General features: G+C 42.1%; 1 protein-coding gene across 1 annotated transcript in view; it reads left to right on the top strand.

Moving 5' to 3' along the window:
- Nucleotides 1-1387: 1387 nt before the first annotated feature.
- Nucleotides 1388-20678, top strand: part of Eif3h (eukaryotic translation initiation factor 3 subunit H) — an 81429-nt gene continuing 62138 nt past the window's right edge. Inside the window, exon 1 of the mRNA XM_021216465.2 lies at nt 1388-1558. Coding sequence (XP_021072124.1) covers nt 1427-1558 — 132 coding nt within the window. The 5' untranslated portion in view covers nt 1388-1426. The remainder of the gene's footprint in view (nt 1559-20678) is intronic.

The raw sequence follows: 20678 nt of genomic DNA, 5'->3' as shown, positions 1-20678 counted from the left end.
GATTAAAGGCAAGTGCCGCCGCCACCTAACTGTCATGATTTTAAAAATAATTTAAACATTTATATTTGAGTACTTTGGTGCTGAACTCTGGGTCTTTACAGATCTGGTGATGGAAAGTAGCAAGTAGGGACTTCTCTGAAGGGACTCTAGCCAGCCCAAGCACCGCAGACATGGTGTAAGCCGTGCCTTCTCCCCCCCATTCCTTCCATCAAACCAAACCATCAGATTGCATCCCTAAAGCTAGCCAACAAGGTCCATTCCCTTATTTGGCCACTTCCTCCTCCTGTGGATGACTACCAAAGTCCAGCTACCAAAGGAAGTCCAGCACTCATCTCCTCCCTTGGCTCACCTAATTAACATGCCCAATTAAAATTAAGCACTTCATCCTAATATGGGTTTCCCCTTCACCTTTATAAGCTGCCGTTTTCCCATGAGCCACATTTGTGTCCCTGCTATTCTTAGGCAGTGTCCTGTCAAACTACATATGTTGTAGGATTAGCTAGTGGATATTTTTTCTTTATAAATACCACACAGTTTTAACTCCCATTTAATTCTTTTGCGAGTTTTATTTCTGCTTTTTAACACCCTGCTACTGCTTTCTAGTGTAACTCTTCTATGATGCACCTTTGATATTTGTGGAGATTTTCTCTGTGAGCCAGGATGCTAATATTCCTTATAGAGTTGCAGAAGTGGACATTGAATCATTAGTAACATTTTAATCTGAGCTGTCAGATTGATGTATAACAAACACCAAATAATAGCAACAACAAAAATTAAACATTAGCATACAATATTTTCTGCTATAGTGTGACCATTTCATTACTTGTGAATACTGGGTGGAGGAATACTTATTGTAAAAATAAGGAATAGGGAAAAGGTCACTCTAAAGCAGAGAATTATTACAATGGCTTCCTACAACAGATGCAGTGTTTTGCAGTCACGATCATATGTATTTCAGAGCCCATGTCATAGGTCAGCATTATTCGTAGAGACTGCATTCTGAATACTTACCATGACATCAACTTCCACACTACAACACTACAGAAAAGAACTTCTTCTGGGTATTTTACCCAGGTAAATCTTTCATGCTAAAGACTGATCAAAGATAACCATGTTTTAAACATTTTCTGTATATTCTGAGTGGGTGTAGAATAATGGCTCTCACTTCTAAGCTCTTTCTCTGTAGTCTGGGTGATCCTAATGAATTACTGCGGGTCGAACAGTACCAGCCAAACTCCGCGCGTGCGCAGAGGATTCCGGCAGACGCAGGGAGGGAGGGGGGAGAGGGAGAAACACCACCGAGGAGGCGTGGCTCTACCCGGCGGCGCTTCCAGACACCGCCCCCAGCCTTCCCATAGCGTCACGGGGCTTCGTAGTTCCGCTTCCGGTGCCTCACGCTTCTCTTTCTTCCTGTCTGGCTGGAAACATGGCGTCGCGCAAGGAAGGCACCGGCTCCACCGCCACCTCCTCCAGCTCTGCTGGCGGCGCGGTGGGGAAGGGCAAAGGCAAAGGCGGCTCGGGAGATTCGGCCGTGAAGCAGGTTCAGATCGACGGCCTGGTGAGTGCGGTTCGCGGCTACAGGCCCACGTGTGAGGCTGATCCCTGCCGGGCGCGCTTCCTGCCGCCTTCCCCAGGAGCAGGCTGACCGCGCTCTCCCCTCAGCGCCCTTCTCCTTCATCTTCACTTTTGCTCGAACGACACCGCAGCCTTCCCTGTCTAACGAAGAGAGACCAGGGTGCTGAGAAACGGGGCCGGAATCGGGGTATGGGGCAGCTTGGCGTGGTCTTGTGTTTAGAGGCTCAGGAGAGGACGGCTTACAGCGGAGTGACAGTTGTGATGGGAAGGATTTAGGGCTCTGTTTGGGGGCTCTCGGAAGGGGAGCGAGGGGAAGGAAACACCTTGGCTTCCCGGAGAGGCTTTGCCAAGTGCATTCCCAATAGATTTACTGTGTCACGGTGCTTGACAGACTTTACCTGGGATTGCAGAACCGGGGTTCAGTGTGAACCCAAGAAGCCATAGAACACAGCCGTAAGTATATTAATGGATAACACCCATGGTCTAGACTATCTGTGAAAGCCCGGGGGAAGGAAATGGATGGAAGAGGAAATATGCGAATCTAAAATGATGTGGGATTCTAAGCTTTAGGAACCTTCCTCCCGAAGGTTGTGGTGGCTCCTATCTTTTACTCCGAGCACAGATGAGGCCGAGGCAGGCAGAGCTCCACGAGTTTGAGGTCACTTGGGACTGAGATCCTGTCTCAAAAAGAAAACCACAGAGAAAAGAAAAAAGTCTTCTTCTAATCCCCCCCCCCAAAAGCACCCCTTTTCTCTCAAACCAGATTTTAGGTATTTTTCCATTAGCAAAGACCCTTGTAGTAGTGATTTTTAAAATTCATGTGAAAATTGTGATTGCAGCAGGCATTGTTTAAGTGGAAATTATTAGTAACTTCACTTTGGAATATAGTTTAGTTAGTTAGATTGTCACGAGGTTTTTTGTTTTTGTTTTTAAAATATAACCTGATGCTTATAGACTTAGTCTTCGTGGCCCTAAGAAGTTGGCCTTGACCAGCTTTAGTTAGTTACCTTATGTGTCCACATGGGAGTGAGTAGTAGTTCTGCATTGGTGCATCTTTTGGATTATGTGAAAAACCTTTATGTGGTGACCTGTGGTGAGCATGTGAGACTGTAAGCTGTGCTTGTTATTGACTGTAATATCTGTGGATGTCAGAGTTTGAAAGACGCAGGGAAGAGCTTAAGTTTGGAAAGCTTTATGCCCCCACTTATATACCACTTGCATAGTACTTTGAAATAGCAATGCTATCTCATTTACTTAGCTGACTTTTTTTTTCAGCTTTCAATAGCTTTTTGAGGCAGGTGCCTTTAGGAATAAACAATACATGTTTAATGATTGCAAATTAGTTGGTGGGTGGACTTGTAGAAGTACCATTTCAACACTTGGAAAGTATTTTAAGTCATAACTTATGTCTTAACTGCATTTTTGTATAATTCGAAACCAGTCTTTGAATTACTTGTTTTCTTGAGTTGTAAAAGTCAACAGGTAGGTGTTATAAATCTGCTTGGTAGATGTAATTACAGGTATATATTTTAGGACTGGGTTTGGACATGGTGGTACACACCTGTAATCCCAGCACATGGGAAAGTACAGCAGGATTCTGGGGAGTTGTCTATCAGCCTGGGCTATGTAGTGGGAATGTCAAACAAGACAGAGTAAAACATACTTTTAGGGCAGTCTTGTAACTGCCGAGCTGTCTAACAAGGGGCAGTGCTATAGTCTCAACAGGAGCAGTGTTAGGGTGCCTTAAGATACTTGAGGCAATAAGATTGCTGCAGGTGGAAACAGACAGGGCCATTAGAGTTCAACAGCAGGCAGTGGGCCTGGGAAAGTCAAGACACTTATTCTTAGTTTCTGGATTCATGGTTCACTGTTTTCAATCTGGGGACTGATTACTGCTCTTCCTAAGAGATTGTGTTAGAAGTTTAGGTGTTGATAGTTTACTATGAAGATACACTTTTCAGTGATAAAAATACTCATGTCTTCAGTCAAAGGGGCCTCTTAATTATCAGGGGTCCTGACAAATCATAATCACTCAGAAGTTTGTGAGTGACTCTGATAAGTCATAAAAAGGGACACTCAGATGCTTAAGTGCCTTTACTTAGTGAGCCATCATGCTGGTCCTTAGTTCAAATCTTGGTATTTCCTTTAATGATATCGTAATTTTTTTCTCATCCACTTAATTTAAACGCTCAAATCCTAAATCCCTTCATTAGATGTTTTCAGTGAATTCACGGTCCACCAAGGTGTAGTTCTTCCTTACGTGTTGTTGGTTTGTGTTGAGGTTTTTTTCCCAGTTCTTTCTTCACTTTGTTCAGAAGGATGTTCACCTGTGGCCAGTTAGTCATTCCCTGACTAGGTCCTGCAGTTTGTCTTTTTTTTTTTTTTTGTCTGTGGCATTCCTCTTTTTCTCCGTGTCATATATATTATTACCACATGTGGCTTAATAGAGCAATGATTTTCATCTATAGTTTAATTTGAATCTGTATGCCTTAGATGTGTTCTTAATTCATTTAGAATTCTGGGTTATCTTTTTTGTTTTTTTTGACAAGGTCTCTCTGTAGTTTTGGCTGTCCTAGAACTATGTATGTAGACCAGGCTGGCCTTGAACTTTGAACTCTCCACCCGCCTCTGCCTCTCCTACCTTGCCCAACCCAGCTATGGATTACCTATCTTTAGTTACACACCATGTGCTCACAGTCTTGGTGAGCAGTGTAGACACGTTCCATTCCTACCACCATGACTATACATAGGCATGGATGGACCCAGATATTAGTTTCATACTGATTATGTATGCTTCTGGCATATTACTAGTGGCTACAACCAGTTGTATTATCTCTAGGAATATAAGTTCTTGATTCATATTGGAGCATAGTTTTTTAAGAATGCCTTGAGGTATTTATTTTTATAATCAATGCATTCAATCTTATAATCAAGATAATCAAGCCAGGCGTGGTGGTGCATGCCTTTAATCCCAGCACTGGGGAGGCAGAGGCAGGCGGATTTCTGAGTTCGAGACCAGCCTGGTCTACAGAGTGAGTTCCAGGACAGCCAAGGCTACACAGAGAAACCCTGTCTTGAAAAAACAAACAAAACAACAACAACAACAAAAAAGATAATCAATAAATTCATGAAATTTAGATGCCTTGAGTAGTTTATCTTCCTAGTTGGTTTTTTGCTGTTGGATTTAATCTGCTTCTTACCTCTTGGATTTCTAACTTCATTTTGTGAATGAAAGAGTTTTATTAGAATTATTTCTAACCTTTTAGATAGAGTAAGTGTATCTGAATGAAGATTAAGAATGCAGTTTGATAGACTGCTTAGATTTTCTTTTCTTCTGCCAGGGCAAGATGTTATTGCTTGTAAATATTAATCTTTTGAAGTAGAAAAAAAAAGCTTGTGGGAGTAACTCCAGCTTCTGCGTGTTCATGGCTATGACAGCCGTGACATGTTCGTTCAGAAGACAGTAGTTGCAGCACTCCTTCCCATCGTTTGCCACTTCAATTCTTTCCTCCTTCCTCCTCTGTGATGTTCTCCGAGCCTCAGTGGTAGTGGGGTTGGCATGGCTGTCCCATTTAGAGCTGAACATTCAGTCTTGAAGTCTCACACTTTGACCAGTTATGCACTTCAAAAAAGCTTCAGTTACCAAGCTTGAGAGCAGCTCAGATCTGTGGGCATACATATAGTTTTACTTTTCTTTTTTTTTTTTTTTCCTTTTCCTTGTGACAGGGTCTTAATTATATTAGCCTTTGACTGTCCTGGGACTCGCTCTGTATATCAGTGAACTCCTGCTTCTGTCTCCTAGTGTTGGGATTAAAGGTGTGTCTCACCGGTCCTGGGCAAGCATACATTTATGGAAGGCAAGTTGACCATGTCCATTCAGCAAAGTGGCAAGAGCAGGTTCTATTTTAGGCTTTCGATCAGGATTCTCCTATCAGTCATTAAGTTTGTGCCTGTGGAGCAGGCCTCTAATCCAGTCGGAAGACAGTTAGCTACTCCCTAGAAGGTATGCTTCTGTCTTTCCAGTAGGCACATGTTGTCTGTCAGGTTGGCATTGCAGATACAGAGTGTAGTCCTGGACAAACCTGCCCACTCGGAACTGAGACTTCCTGATCAAGTTGGGCTGACTGATGGGCCAGAGTTACGGGAATTCAGCGCTCTTTTCCCCCTAGGATTACAATGTTGGATACAAGCACCAAGCCTGACCTTTTAGGGCGAGTACTGAAGCTTTGCCTCAGCTTGTGTGGCAACTCTTCCCCAGCGCCTATTCTAAGAGTAGTATTCACATGCACCTGAACAGCGGTGTTACCTACCTACAAACCTATGGTTAACTGAGAATATTGTAAATAGAATTGCCTTTCAGCTGAGAATGGTAGCATACATCTGTAATTCTAGCATTTGGGGTGCAGGTAGAAGGATCAGAAGTTCAACGTCATTTTAAATTACATAACAGTTTGAAATCAGATGGGCTGTGTGAGATTCCACCTCACAAGCTGGCTCACTTGCCTGTGGGAGTTGGGGCACCTGCTGCTGGCTAGTATTTAGGAAGTATCTTATTTACTGCATGCCATTAACCCATGAGAAGTCCAAAACTCAGAAATACAGGTTTGATTTTTGACAGCTTTCACACTATGGTAAGGTAAAAAAAGAAGGGTAAGAACATAGCCGTCAACCTTTATGATTATAGTGTTGAACAAATTCGCTCCTAGGCAGGAGACAACTAAAGTGGAAGCTTTTGGAAAATGGGGCTTGGTCATACAAGCTTGTAACCCCAGTACTCAGCAAGCTGAGGCAAGGATAAATCAGGAAACGGCACTGAAGCTAGGTAGAAGTTGAATAAATTGGTCATGGTCTCACAGAAGTGGCCATTTCTATCCACTGGCTTGTTAATATTAGTACTGACCCCTGGGGCAAGGTGAACATATGGTTGGACCGAAGAGAAAAATCTCTGGGTGGCTCAGGAATTTCTTTGACAACTACAGTAGCTAATATTTCTCCACTGTACACACCCCTTAAAAAGGGCACTTCCTCAGCCTTCCCAGGAACCAACAGATGTTTCCAGGTTTCCTCTTTGATGCTATGCAGTGAACCTGCTTTGAGTTCTGTAAATGCAGGAGAGCCTGGTATCCAATACCACAGTTCACCAACTAATCCACAGTGGTGATCATGGTGTTTTTACCAGCCAGAGGCAAGACCCACATCCCTGTGAAGCTAACATAGCATGTAGTAGGCAAAACAGTTAAAGTGTTTAATTTAGGCCAGTATTGATGATAGGCAGTGAGGTACAGAGACTGAAATCTTTCTCCCAGACAACATGGAGGTCCAACTATTAGGAAGCAGCATGCCCTAACATCTCTAAAGAATATCTCAGCTCTGAGGAAGGTTATATTTGCATTTTTTTTTTTGATGCTACTAACAATTCCAGAGAACTGAAACCTCATTCTGCAGTTTGCTAAAGAACATGGTTACAGGGTCTTCTTCATTGAGTCTGTTTGTAATGACCCTGACATCATTGCAGAAGACAAAGATGGGGGAGCAGGAGAGAGGTCACTTGGAGATTAGCTGGTACCACGGGCCTGGGTTGATAGTGCAAACCTGAGACAAACCCGAGTCCAGCTGCGGGGCCCAGGCAGACAGCCCACCCGAGATCACCTTCCCCTGGTGCCACGGGACCTGGGTGGGCAAGCCTTAGACGACCCAGACACCCAGAGGGCCCCCAGGTTGCCACTAAGATGAACAAGCAAGCAGTGGAGAGATGGAAGAAAACGGGAAGCAGAATGATGTGTGCACAGTGAAGAGAGGTGGAAATGGAGACTCGAGGGTAGCGAGGAACAGCCTGGTGTGAGTAGTCCTCGATGTCACTTAAGGCCAGGGCTGCCATTGAGGGCCATGTCTAGGTCAGTGGCTCTATAGCAGTAGGGGTCTGTTACCAAAAGCCAGGCAGACATCTCTGGTCTGGGTTGCTACCTGGGGCCATGTTAATATCTGAGGGCTGTGCAGAGCTACACTCTTCACCTGGGCATCTTGGGAGAGCTGGCCCTGAAGGCATGAGAGCAGAAGAGCTGACTGAAGTCATGAGAATTAGAGCTGGCCATGGACCTTGCTTGGGCACCACGGTAGAGCTGGCTCTGATTGTGGTAGTTGGGGGTGAGCGTTAGAGTGGGAGAGCTGACCCGGTCCCTTGCTAGCTCCAGCATGGTGTGAGGTAGCCAGGTCAGTGCTGGTGCTCACCTTGGTGGTGTGGGTGCAGGAGAGCTGGCAGGCTGTCGGTCAGCTACCACTCAGGCCCAGGTTTGGCCCTGGGTCGATCCACCCCAACATCTATCCCATCTGAACTGATGGAGTGTGCGAAGGGGCCAGTCCTACAGATCCCAAGCTGCAGAATCTCCATGACACAGGGCATCCAAGAGGAGTTCCAGAGAGGATCCAGTATTGATAGGATTGATAGGATAATACACCAGAGGACTTGAATCAGACCAGTGGCTCAGTATAACGAATATGTGCAAGTAAAGAAGTATAGACAAAGGGGTATACTGTGGGATTCACCGTGATACACTACAGCTTCCCCAATGAGATTTGGTTTTTTCTTTTGGCAGGGAGCTTGCAAGGACAGAGGGCAGGCACAAAGGGAGTAGATTCAGAAGTTCTCAGGTAGAAATGATAGCTAGCCTCATAAATGAGGAAACTAAAACGCAGATCATGGCTCTTGATATATGCTAAAGTGGGGAAATTATTTAGAAGAGTGGTTCTCAACGTGTGTGTCATGACCTCCTTGGGAGTTCAAACAGCCATTTCACAGGGTGGTGTAAGGCCATAGGAAAACACAGATATTTATATTATGATTCATAATAGTAGCAAAATTACAATTATAAAGTGGCAATGAAAATGATTTTATGTTGGGGGTCACTACAACATGAGGAGCTGTATTAAAGGGTTGGAACAGCAGGAAGGCTGAGAAGCACTGAGTTAGAAATTATGTACAAAATAATGTATTCCTTTTTCAGTTGTTAGAAAACAGTTTCTAAAAAATAATTTGGTCTCTTATGTGTGAGCTTTTTCTACTTTTTCATGTATCTTAGATAGTTCTTAGATGATTTTAGCAGTTATGTGATAGCTGACTGTGTTTGCCTTTTCTTCAAAAATAGCTCAAAGTTATATTTTTGTATGCTTTCTAGTCCATGATACTTGGATGTATCTCATTTGGTAAGGTATGCGGTGGTATATTTAAGGACTTGTTTCTGTAAGCTGCTATTAGACGGTCCCTCTAAAATGGCTGCATCCAGGGGCGATGAAAGCGCAGAGTGCAGAGGTCACTTACATACCTTTCTTACTGATGCCAGGCTTTATCTCTTCACTAAAACTAAGAGGTCAGAAGGGCTGCTTACATATGCCAGAGTAGTAGTCTGTGTTAGTATCAAGACCAAGTATATAACAATTTATACTCAGAAAAATAGTGGTAATCCAGCTTAACATAGTCAAAATAGGAAGGTTTTGCCACTTGAGTTGGCATATCAGCTACATAGTTATTGTAAAGTTTTATTTTCTTCCCAGGTAAAGGTTCTAAATATCACTAGTGCTCAGTGGATCCTGATGATTGTGTGAGGTTTTGTTTGGACTTCGTGTACCGTCTCTTATCCCTATCTCCAGCAACTAGCTTCATTAATGTAAGTGACAGATGCCCCTTGTGACAAGCTCCGTAAAAAGTTTTTAAGAAGAAAAGCTCTGAACATTCATTGTAAGGGAGATTTGGAAAAAATCACAAAGAAGAAAATTAATTTGGGTTGGGGCTTATAAATTAAGAGTTAGGGATTAGTGTTCCAGCGTTTTCCCTAGTTTTTAACAGATAGAGTTGTCGTCAGTGGAGTCAGGGGCTCTTGTGTTTCTGATAGTGCTGAGCGTCTGTCCCATTGCCTTCCTCAGTGGTCCTGTGGCGAGCGAGTGCCATTGACTCTCCCACCTGCAGAGAATTCCAGTCTCAGTTCCATTGCCATCTGAATGTGACTATCTTAAAAAACATCTTTCTCTGCTTTTAAAAGGAGGTGTTCTTGTTAGAATGCATGTTGCATTGATTCAGTTGATTCCTGATATGAGTGAGTCCACTCTGCCTAAGTCACCCAAGCTTGGGGAGCGTCTGTGCTGATTCCCAGAGGGTTTCCTTGGCACCCTGAATGTCAGGTCTTAGCTCTGTAGTTACAGCTGCATTGCCCTCCTTTCATGTCTACCTCTCCCCATCTGTTCTAAGAATGTCATGTAAGTTGCCTCACAGCTGTCCCGGACAATGCTGGCTGAGGAAGCTTGCTTATAGACACCTGTAGCACTAATGCTCAAGAATCCTGTGGAAAAAAATCACTGTTAGATCCAAAGTAAAGGCACCTCACTGTGTAATGTTTAAATTCTTCTTTCCGATTTGGAGAGACACTTGGCTCATCTTCTCCGTGGGTGTACATAATCCTCAGGTCATTCAGAGGTAATCCCTGAGCAGGAAGACAAACTTCCTTAGGAGCCTTAGGAGCTTACTGTAGTACCTGCCACGCCCCAGGACAGGGCCTCTTTGTATAGGGCTGTACTGGAATGCCTGACTCTCCCCCAAACCTTCCTCTGCCTACCAAGTGCTGGGGTTTAACGGTGTGCACCACCATACCTAGTTTATAGTATGTTTGAATGTTGAAAGTAGGTCTGTTAATCTGCACACCCATTGAACTGAGTGATTAATATGTGCACATAGAACACAGACCGTGAGGACAATGAGCAAGAAACTGAACCATTATCCAGCCATCTTTCCCAGATGGCTGTAATTAATTACTCTTTAATGAATGGTCAGGGTTACCTACCCTGTTTCCTAGGCCTCGCTTAGCAAGTACTAAAGTACCAAATTCCAGAATGGCTTCATAAGTAGTCAGCACATCTGAATGTACTGCAGTATTTTAAGGAGTAGACATTTTGTTACGTTTCGGGAATTTTATTTATTAATTTATTGCTTTTTATGAGAGAAGAAATAAATTCAGCCCAGATAAACCTTTCTTTCGATAATTTTACTTTTGGATAATTAATTACTTTGCAGCTACACCTGGGAAAAATTCCAGGTTGGCGTTCCGTATGATATTACAAAAGCTTGTGATTGAGCATGCTCATGAGTTAACATTTGATTTTGCTTGTATACTTGAACGTTTGGTTGTACCTTTGCTCCCTGTAGGACTAATGGTAGAACTAGAGAACTCTTACTCTGAAGAATTGGGGTTGTGCTTCGGTACTGTTTTTGACAGCAATTAGTAGATTTAACTTGAACAATGTGAACCATCAGTAAGCATTAGATCCAAGAGAATAATCATGAAATGTGCTCCTTTTAAAATGAAATAGTAGAGAGGTGGTATTGATGAGCTATAGCAGAGCCTTGTAACCTGTCTCATGTGCCAGGGTCAAAATAACCACCCTCACCATTGAAGTCACTGAAGTTTATTCACATCAAAACTTAACAGCAATGATTTAAATTCCATTTCTTTTTTGACTCAGCCAGTTGTGAAATGGCGCTCCTATCCCACTTGAGCCGTAAAATGTGTTAAATTTAAGACTAATGCCGGTTTCTGCTTTTTGAGTTTACATTTTGGCAATAACTACCTTCTTTGTTCAGTGTTAGAAAAAAATGGTCTAGGCTTAACCAAATAAGAAAACTGCCAAGTTCACAGCTCTGGCAGTGAAAGAAGCCAGATTAAATGAAAGTCTAGAGATTGACTTTACAGAATATGCTAAAGGGAGATTTTTGACACTATACTTTCCTTTGAATAAAGTTCTTCTATAGTAATAGCTGTTCTTTGACAGAGATTGATGTGAGGAGTTGGGGCTGTGTGCCTTACCTCCCAGTAGTTGCAGAGCCCAGGAGAGCCAGCTAGGAATTGTGTATCTAGCTTGAGCTCCTCAGCTGGCCAGTGCCTGGGGCAGCTTGGGCCTACTGGCTTTGCTTTGGACTTTTAAAGAACTCATTGGGTGGACATCACCATGGTTGTAGCTAGGAAAAGTGTTCCCTTACATGAGAATGTGTGTAACCAATAGAGACTAGTTTGAGTAAAGTGAGTTAGCAATCCTATTTCGTTTTCTGAGATGGCGTGTAATGGAGCCCAGGCTGATTCCAACCAAGCTTGCTGTGTAGCCAAGGCTGGCCTTGGACTCCTGATCCTGCTGTCTCCACTTCCTGAGTGCTGGAATTACTGACCTGCACCTCAGCCCTGGTTTAGTTGCCCTCTACATTTTTAAATTCAGATTTTAAATAAGGGCGTTCATGATAATGGGTATTCTAAGAGCTTTCACAGAACACCCTGAGTAGTGCTGCTTCAGTTTGTGTTGTTTCTTTGCTTTTTCTTTTCTTTTCTTTTCTTTTCTTTTCTTTTCTTTTCTTTTCTTTTCTTTTCTTTTCTTTTCTTTTCTTTTCTTTTCTTTTCTGGTTTTTTGAGACGAGGTTTCTCTGCATAACAGAGCCCTGGCTGTCCTGGAACTCAATCTGTAGACCAGGCTGGCTTCGAACCCACAGAGATCCATCCATCTGCCTCTGCTGGGTTTAAAGGCTTGCACCACCACCTTCTGACTTAAGTAGATGATTTTTAATAGCTACAATTTACATTTTTGTCATGCCTGGAAAACAGTCTGGGAGGAATGTAAGCATTGTAGAGGGATAGCAGGTCTTGGCACCCTTCCTTCACTCAGAGACGGAAGGTTTGCTGGGCTGGTTATGTGGTGCTCATGCTTATTACGGACTTAATTGGTGCTACATGATAGTTAGCAGGGTGGAGTAGGCACGCCCAGCCTGTCTTAGGCCCTCTCTAGGCAGCAGCAGGAGGAGGGGCCTAGATTCGGCACTGCTGAGCTTCCAGCTGGGTTTATTTACTGGGTGAATATGGCACTATCTTGCCTCTGTTGTAGAGAACTTGGAACTCAGGGAGGGACCTTGCTGTGGAAGGACGTTTATTTTCACTCCTTGTACAAATACACTGTGCAGAATAGCTAAGGGAATAATGGGAATGACCTCAGTGGAAGAGAATGCATTTATAAGCAGCCGTGGGGCTGGTAGAGAAAATCGGGAGCTTGGTAGTCACACAATTTGAAGTTCACACCTCTTGAGTTGCTGTATTTTGAGAAACTTTTTTTTTTGTGTGTGACATATTGTTTGATTTTAAAGTCTAAATAGCTAAGTGTGGGGATCTGGAGTGATGGCTGAATGGTTAAGAGCGTCCATTGATGTTGCAGAAGACTGTAGTTCAGTTCCCAGCACACACATTGGGTGGTTTACAGCTTTGTGTGACTCCCTTGACAGGGGATCCAACAACTCTGGTCTCTGGACAGACGTACGCACATTCTGTCTTTTCTCTCTTAAAAAGGCCAAAAGGCCAGGACTGGTGTATGGCCTTGTAATCCTAGCTCTTTGGAGGCAGAGGCAGGGATGAAGGCAGCTGAGTTGTTGACATGGAGAAGGCTGTCTCAATGGCTCCAACCAGAATCACAGAGACGGTGGATAAAGTTTTACTCAGCCGTGCGGTGTGGTCTGCAGGACTGGTCTGTGTGAGCCGAGTGATGGTAAGGAACTTTGGTAGCGTTCGACCCTGCCGTGCAGCTGAGACTGTCATCCCTGGCCTTGTGCTTTCTCTTTCTAAAGGTAAGTAGTCTCCCTCCTCCATCTCCCATTTTCCTAAAGTGTGGGGCTGCGGTAAACAGCGGGAATGTGTTCTTCACAGATTGCTCCAGATGTACTGTGAGAAACTATTTTCATACCCAGTTCAGGGTGTAGCTTCTTTTTCTAACCAATGTAGTAATATTTAATACAAGTACAACATGTAATGTGATCATTTAATACCACCAGATTTACTTTTTAACTTAATTTTGGCCGTTAAAATATCTTAATAATTTTAGTGTGTTTGTGTAGTTTTTTTTTTTTTTTTTTAAACTATTAGCTGAATGAGCATTTCAGTGTTTGCTTACTCTAGCTACACAAGACCGGTTACCCAGCACTCCCTGTGAGCTCTGCCGTATAAAAGATAAAGCACAATGAATTCTGTCTTAGGGTTTTACTGCTGTGAACAGACACCATAACCAAGGCAGTGCTTATAAAGGATACCATTTAATTGGGTCTGGTTTACAGGTTCAGAGCTTCAAGCCAGTATCATCAAGGCAGGAGCATGGCAGCATCCAGGCAGGCATGGTACAGGCGGAGCTGAGAGTTCTACAACTGGCTGCACTAGAATACTGACTCCCAGGCAGCTAGGACAAGGGTATTATAGTCCACACCCACAGTGACAAACTTTACTTCTACAAGGCCACCCCTCCCAACAGTGCCACTCCCTGGGCCAAGCATATACAAACCATCACAGTTGCTAAAGGCTAACAACTAGCTACTTAGGCACCAACTGGTTCTTTTTAGGGACAGGCAGAAATCTGTTTTTCCTGGTGTTACTACTTTTATCTTATTTCTAATCAGTTTAGTTCTTTGCTGCTAGCAGAGATTGGACCTTGGGCTATGTGTGGGCTAAGCAAGTGCTGTACTGCTATCTGCCACTTCCCTTTGAATAATATAGTACAAAGTTGAATTGCTAGTTTGCAGATTTATATGTGACTCAGGTTAGGCTTCTCTTAAACAGGTCACTCTGCTATTGGGACCCAGTCTCTGTATTCCATTTATAGCTTTCATAGTAGTGATATGTCCATGTGCATGTTGTCCGATAATTCACAGATGTTTGTGCATGTCATTTGAATAGAATTGTAAAATAACCATCTGAAAAAGAGGCGTCCTACACAAAGAACTATAGACAACCAAGGAATGCTGAGGGTGGGAGAAATAGTTCTCCCTGGGGAAGAGCACACGCAATGGCTAGCCCTGAAAACAGGTATAAATAGTATGCATACGGAGCAGGCTATATTGTTATGTATTTAGGCATCTATCTATGAGTGGGTAGGGAAGAAAGGGGTATATGGGAGGGTTTGAAGGGAGGAAGGGAAAGGGGGAAATGGTTTATATAATCGCAAAAAACAAAAAAATGTAAGAAGGTAGATTTTAGTAGTAGTTACTTTGGCTGTAGTATTGTGGGTGGGTTTCATTCTTTTAGGACTAGGACTACTTAATTGTACTTTAATTTAGTTGATATTTTACTAGCAAACTGGTGATTTGAATAAAAATGGCTCCCATGGCCCATAGGGATTGGCACTATTAGGAGGTGTGGCGTTGTTGGAGTAGTTGTGACTTTCTTAGAACAAGTCACTAGGGGGTAGGTAGGCTTTGAAGACTCTACCTCAGGGTAGCCTCCGGTCTCGGTCTCTTCTGCTGCTGGTGAATTATGATGTAGAACTCAGCTACTTCTCCAGCACATGTCTGCCTGTAAGCCACCATGCTTCCCCTGTGATGACAATGGACTAAACCTCTGAACCTGGAAGCCAGCCCCAATTAAATGTTTTTCTTTGTAAGAGTTGCTGTGGTCAGGTGCTCTTCACAGTAATAAAACCCTAAGACAAAAACTTTTTTTGAGCTCTGCGTAGCCTTGGCTGTCCTGGAGTTTGCTCTGTAGGCCACGCTGGCCTCCTACTCACAGAGATCTGATTACCTCCCAGCACTGGGACTAAAGGTGTGCATACCTACCTACTGCCCAGATACTAACAAACTTTTATTTAGCTAATATTTTACTAACAACAGAACTGACTAATTTGATGTCAACTTAACACAAGCTAGAAGGAAACTCAGTTGAGAAACTGTCCTACCAGATTGGTCTGTAGACACATCTATAGTCATTTTCTTGATTGATGATTGGTGTGAGAGGACCCATCTCACTGTGGATGGTATATCTCCTGGGCAAGTAGTATTGGAAAGTCTATGAAAAGAGGCCGAGCAAGCCATTAAGGAGCATTCTTCATGGTCTCTGCATTAGTCTCTGACTCCGGGTTTCAGTCTTGAGCTCATTCTGTGATTTCCCTGGGTAATGGACTGTAAGCTGTAAAGCGAAATAAACCCTGTCTTCCCCAACTTGCATTAAAGTAGCAATAAAAACTTCTATGACACCCCAAAGGTGTTAAAGGTCTTATGCCCACCTTACTCTGTAAGTCAGCACTGTCCAGAAAGGAAATTGAGTTCGTTCTGCTTTATTTTACAACTGCTGTATTTTAAAACCTTCCTCTTCACTTTAGCATTTCATATCTTTTGAATAGAAAACAACCATATGCTTGTTATAATTAATGATACAGATATCCTAAGAGGATTCTTATTCATCAAAGCACATAAGTACATTTGTAGGACTCCTGAAAATGGGGAGATCCTTGCTCTAGTCCCAGGATGGCACACACACACGAGGCTTTATTCCAGAGCTCTGGGGACGACTAGTATCCCACACAGGGGGTAGAGTCAACCCGAAAGGGAGAGAGATCCTTCTTTTTATGGACCCTCAAGGGGGAAGAAGGGAGGATGGAATAGGGGATTTCCAAATCACATAGCCCTGGGCCATCAATCTGACAAGTTCTAACTTCCTGATTTGAGATGATTTACAAAGAATGGGTATAGGAGGGGTGAGGGGTTGGAGTCCTGTGCAGGAGCAGGTTACCAGGGAAGTTTTTCACCTGTAGCCTAGCAACCGAAGCCCACAAATTCTTGGCAAAAAGCTACAACAATCGGCAAACATATGAGTTCACACAATAATCAGGACCTGTGCAAACACAAATTCAAAAAGTATTCAAACTATACAAATGTTTCTAAGCTACTGGGGCGTAATAAACTTTTACCCTTCACCAGCAATTGAATCTATTTCATCAATCTAGGGTTTTAATGATTTCTTTTGTCAAAGCCTTACACATTCACATAGTAAGTGTTTTATTTTTTAAACATTCTGTTTTAGATGTCCTGAGCATTCGGGTATTCATTGGCTGTCTGAGGTGTTTTGGTGGTGCATGTTTTTGTTTGCTTTGTTTTGTGATACAGATATTGAACACATGCTAGGCCAGCCCACTCACCCTGGGCAAACACCCCCATCCTTCTTTAGCTTCTTCTTTATTTACCTGTTTATTTATGCTAGGGATTGAAGTTGGCGCCCCCAATCCCACCTCCCTCCCTCCCTCCTTCCCTCCCTTCCTTTCTTTATTAGTGCTAGGAATTGAACTTGGGGAAACCTTCTCCCACTGAGGTGTATTTCTAGCTTTTTGTTTAATTTGCTGCAGTCTCACTAAGTTCCTTAGGCTGGCCTCCAGTTTGTTATCCTTGTGTTTCAGGTTCCTGATTATCTGGGGTTGTAGGCATTAAACTCCACCATCTCTAGGTGGTTTTTGATGTCTTTATAGACAATTTTCTGGGACTGGATAGATGACTCAGTAGTTAAGAATACTGGTTGCTCTTGCAGAAGACCCAGATTTGGTTTCTAGCTCCCACATAGCAGTTCACAATCATCTGTAGCTCCATTTCCAGGGCATCCCACATCCTCTTTACCTCCACAGGTTTCATGCACACATGTTGTGTACAGGCATAGATGCAGGCAAATGCTCGGTACATGTACATTCTAAAAACTAATAATAAAAAAAACCCAGCTTACATATTTTATGAAAAGTAGATGTTGACAATTTGAGCCGTGTCCCGGGGCGCAGCCGCTGTGCCCCGTGAGTCTTCCCTAGGTGGCTGCTGCTTCAGCTCTTTTTGCATATGGTCTTTGCTGCACCCCCTAGTGAAGCCCACCTTCTTGTCCCTCCTTGCACCACCTCTTTTTTTATAATTATTTTTTACAAACTAATCACGATTGGTTTTCCTTATTGTCACTAATGTCTTGTTTTAAAAGTCTCCAGGGTCAGACTTTTCATAATACATAAACTTCTTTGCCAGCTTGTTATGTATTCCTTCATGAGTGCTCAGTAGATGTTCCAGATGCTCAGTGATAAGTGATATAAAAAAGATTGAATACAAAGGCAGGCATAATCCAACTGCTTTCTACAAAATAAGACATTAAAAAGATTTATGAAATGTAAAACTGTGATTTTCCTGTTCTGAATAAAATATTTTTTCTTAAATTTTTTATTATTTAAATGCATTTTATACATCAAACATATTAAGAATATTGAATATTTTGAGAATCAAATAATACATAAAATAATTGTTGAACTTTTATATTCATTTCCTTTCATACCCTAGAAATATCATTAATGAATATATAATACTATCCATAACTGAGGATCCTATATCTAATGTTGAATAGTAAATTGTTTCAAAACATACAAAATATTCTTTGGGAGTTAAGCATAGTAAAAGCATAAAATATTAAAAATGAATCATTAAGAAATATATTCAAAAGTCCTTATATTATACAACCTAACATAGTGAGAGAATATTTAAAATGAATTATTTATCTGTGTACATTGGCAAGCAATCAGTTTATTTAAAAAAGATTATCAGTGTGTCTAGGAGAGAAATTATTTTATCAGTAAGTATATTTTAAAAATTTCAAAATAGCAAAAACTCTTTGAAGTTAAACAGTAAGAAAATGCTAATTTCAAGCAATTACAGTGAGAAAAATTATCAATAATATTTCCATGATATTCGTAGATCATGATTTTAATGAACAAAATATTTTTAAAAATTAACTTTCTTCTAAAAGTCTAAAAGTGCCATTTTTTGACCCATGAGCAAATACTTTGTTTTGGAAAGTTATTTTTCATAAGAATATAGCTTATGCATATGCATAGTGTATTCATTACTGTTTTTATAGAGAAATGTCAGAATTTCTCAGTTTCATTTTCTGACATGAAGTTATCAGTACTGAAGTTTTGGGGGCCCTCAGTTTTAGGGACTTAGAGGTTTAGAAGAGGGACCTGTGTGTTTATTTTTTTGTTCCCAGTTTGTGTCCCAGAGCTCCTAGAACTTTTAGGGCTTTGAGTGACAGGAAGGGCTTTTGTTCACATTCAGCCCTCTGATCACATCACAGGTCGGAGTTTGTCTTAATGAGGTGATGTAGGATGAGGCTGGTCTCCATAAAGAAATTGGAGTGTTTGGACTTGACTCCTGACTTCGGGGTCAGCTGGAGATGAGCATAATCTAATGAAAGATGAGTAAAAATAAGACAAAACAGCCTCCCTACCCCGACCCCGGATTGACCGAAGATGCAAGCCTTGCTGGCTTAGGAATCTCAATAGGTAGGGTCCTGGGAGAGTAGAAGTCTCAGAGCCTTCATTCCTGCTTCTGTCCTAACTTCAGGTAGATTTATCCTAAGGTCGGACACACTAAGGTCACGGTGGGGAGAGAACTGGGAACTTGCTTGGTGTGGAACGTCTCACATTTCAGGTGAGAACAGAGGGAACCTGTATTTGAGACTTGCTACTCTAAAAACTGGAACCTCATGAAAGCATAGACTTTATTCATTTGGCTTCATTTTATGAGAGAGGAGTCTTGGCTCTAGAATTAAGTCAGTAAATATCTGAGCAAATGAATTACTGAGGGAGTGCCACAGAAGCCTGGTAAGTCTATGCAGAAGATGCAAGCCTTCTCTAGGTAGAGTTCTTCAAAGACCTGGATTTGATAGAAAACAGTTATTTGTCCCAAAGCATTATCTGCATTTTGGTAAGATTTAAAGTCTTTCCTTTTAGTACATGAGAAAAGCCCCAATCCTTACCTCTCTTTTCAGATAAGGTCTTACATAGCCTAGGTTGATGACTGACTTTATGTAGATGACCTGGAGTGCCCAGTATTACACACTCCCTAGGAAAGCTTCCAATATATTACAGGAAGATCTTAGGTTATCATGGGACGTTTTACTTGTCGTGCTAACACATAAAATTTAAGCATTACTGATTGCTAATGTAGTAACTTAGCTATTTTGCATTGGTATATATATTTCTTCCTATATGTTTTAAATGTTTTGTATGTATGTATGTATGTATGTATGTATTTTTACAGGGCCTTTCTATATAGTTCTGGCTGTGTTGGAACTCACTATGTAGACCAGCCTGGCCTTGAATTTACAAAGATCTGCATGCCTCTGCCTCCTAAATGCTAGGATTAATGTGTGCCACCATTGCCTGGCTTGTTTTTGACATTTTATTGAAAAGAAAATTTTTGTACAATTAATTTTGATCATGTTTCCTCCCCTGGTGCCAGATCTTTGTCACCTCTCTACCCACCCTACTCTTTCCTGAAGAAAACAAAAACAAGAAACAAAGTACAAAACACAAAAAATAAAAATCAAAATAAACAAGCAAAAGATGAATAAGAGAAAAAGCCCAAAGCAAAATGGCACAGAAAAACTAACACTACTGTTGAGTTGGTTTTCACTACTCCTGGAAACAAGGCCTGCACTGAAGTGTGGTTAATGCACTCAGTGAGACTTTGAGTTCAAATATGTATCAGTCCTATTGTGTCTAGAAGACACTTTCCTTGGAGTCCTCCATCACTTCTGACTCTTAACAATCTTCCCACATCCTCTTCTGCATAGATCCCTGAGCGTTAAGGGCACCGGGTACTATTATCTTAAATAAAATCATTTGTAGTTTTTAGACTTTGAATCAAAGTGAAGTTGTGTTTGTTGCCTTTTTAAAGCCAGACAGCTTGTTAGCCACTCTCCTTGTGTTCCTTGAAGATTAGTGTTAGCCTGCCTGTTTTGCTGTCTCACAGTGTGCATTAAGTGATCTAGACAAGTGTTCCCTTTAGGGTTGTCTGAGCAGGCATGGGCCATATCTTGCTGGTAGGGTTCCTTGCCTTATTCCGTGCAAACCTCATAAGTCTTCAAGAAGGTTCTAGAGACAACTCAGGATTCCTAGAACAGCAGTTGGACACTTGGTGGGCAGGGCAGATTGAGTGGGTTAAACATTCAGACCCTGAGCATGATGACATTTCAGATTCTTAGAAGACTTGTGCGCGGTGTCTCTGGTTTACCTCTCCCAGGCAGAGTTGATAGTGGAATGTCCCTTGTGCTCATTTAAAGGATTCTGGTCAGCACTGGTTCTTGTCTTGGCCAGCTCATAGCCCTGAAACTAGACTAGAGAAAACTTGTGTGCTTCCTAGTGTCTGCTGTTCTTGCCCCTCTTCTGTAATGATATTCCAAGCAGACCTGAGCTTCCTTAGTAGGGGTGATATTTTTGCTTTTATAAATAAAATATTTAGATTTGATTGGTAT

This window comes from Mus pahari, chromosome 17, assembly GCF_900095145.1.
Source record: "Mus pahari chromosome 17, PAHARI_EIJ_v1.1, whole genome shotgun sequence".
NCBI lineage: Eukaryota > Metazoa > Chordata > Mammalia > Rodentia > Muridae > Mus > Mus pahari.
Note: the sequence above shows the minus strand (reverse complement) of the source record. Positions and strands in the feature narration are given on the sequence as shown.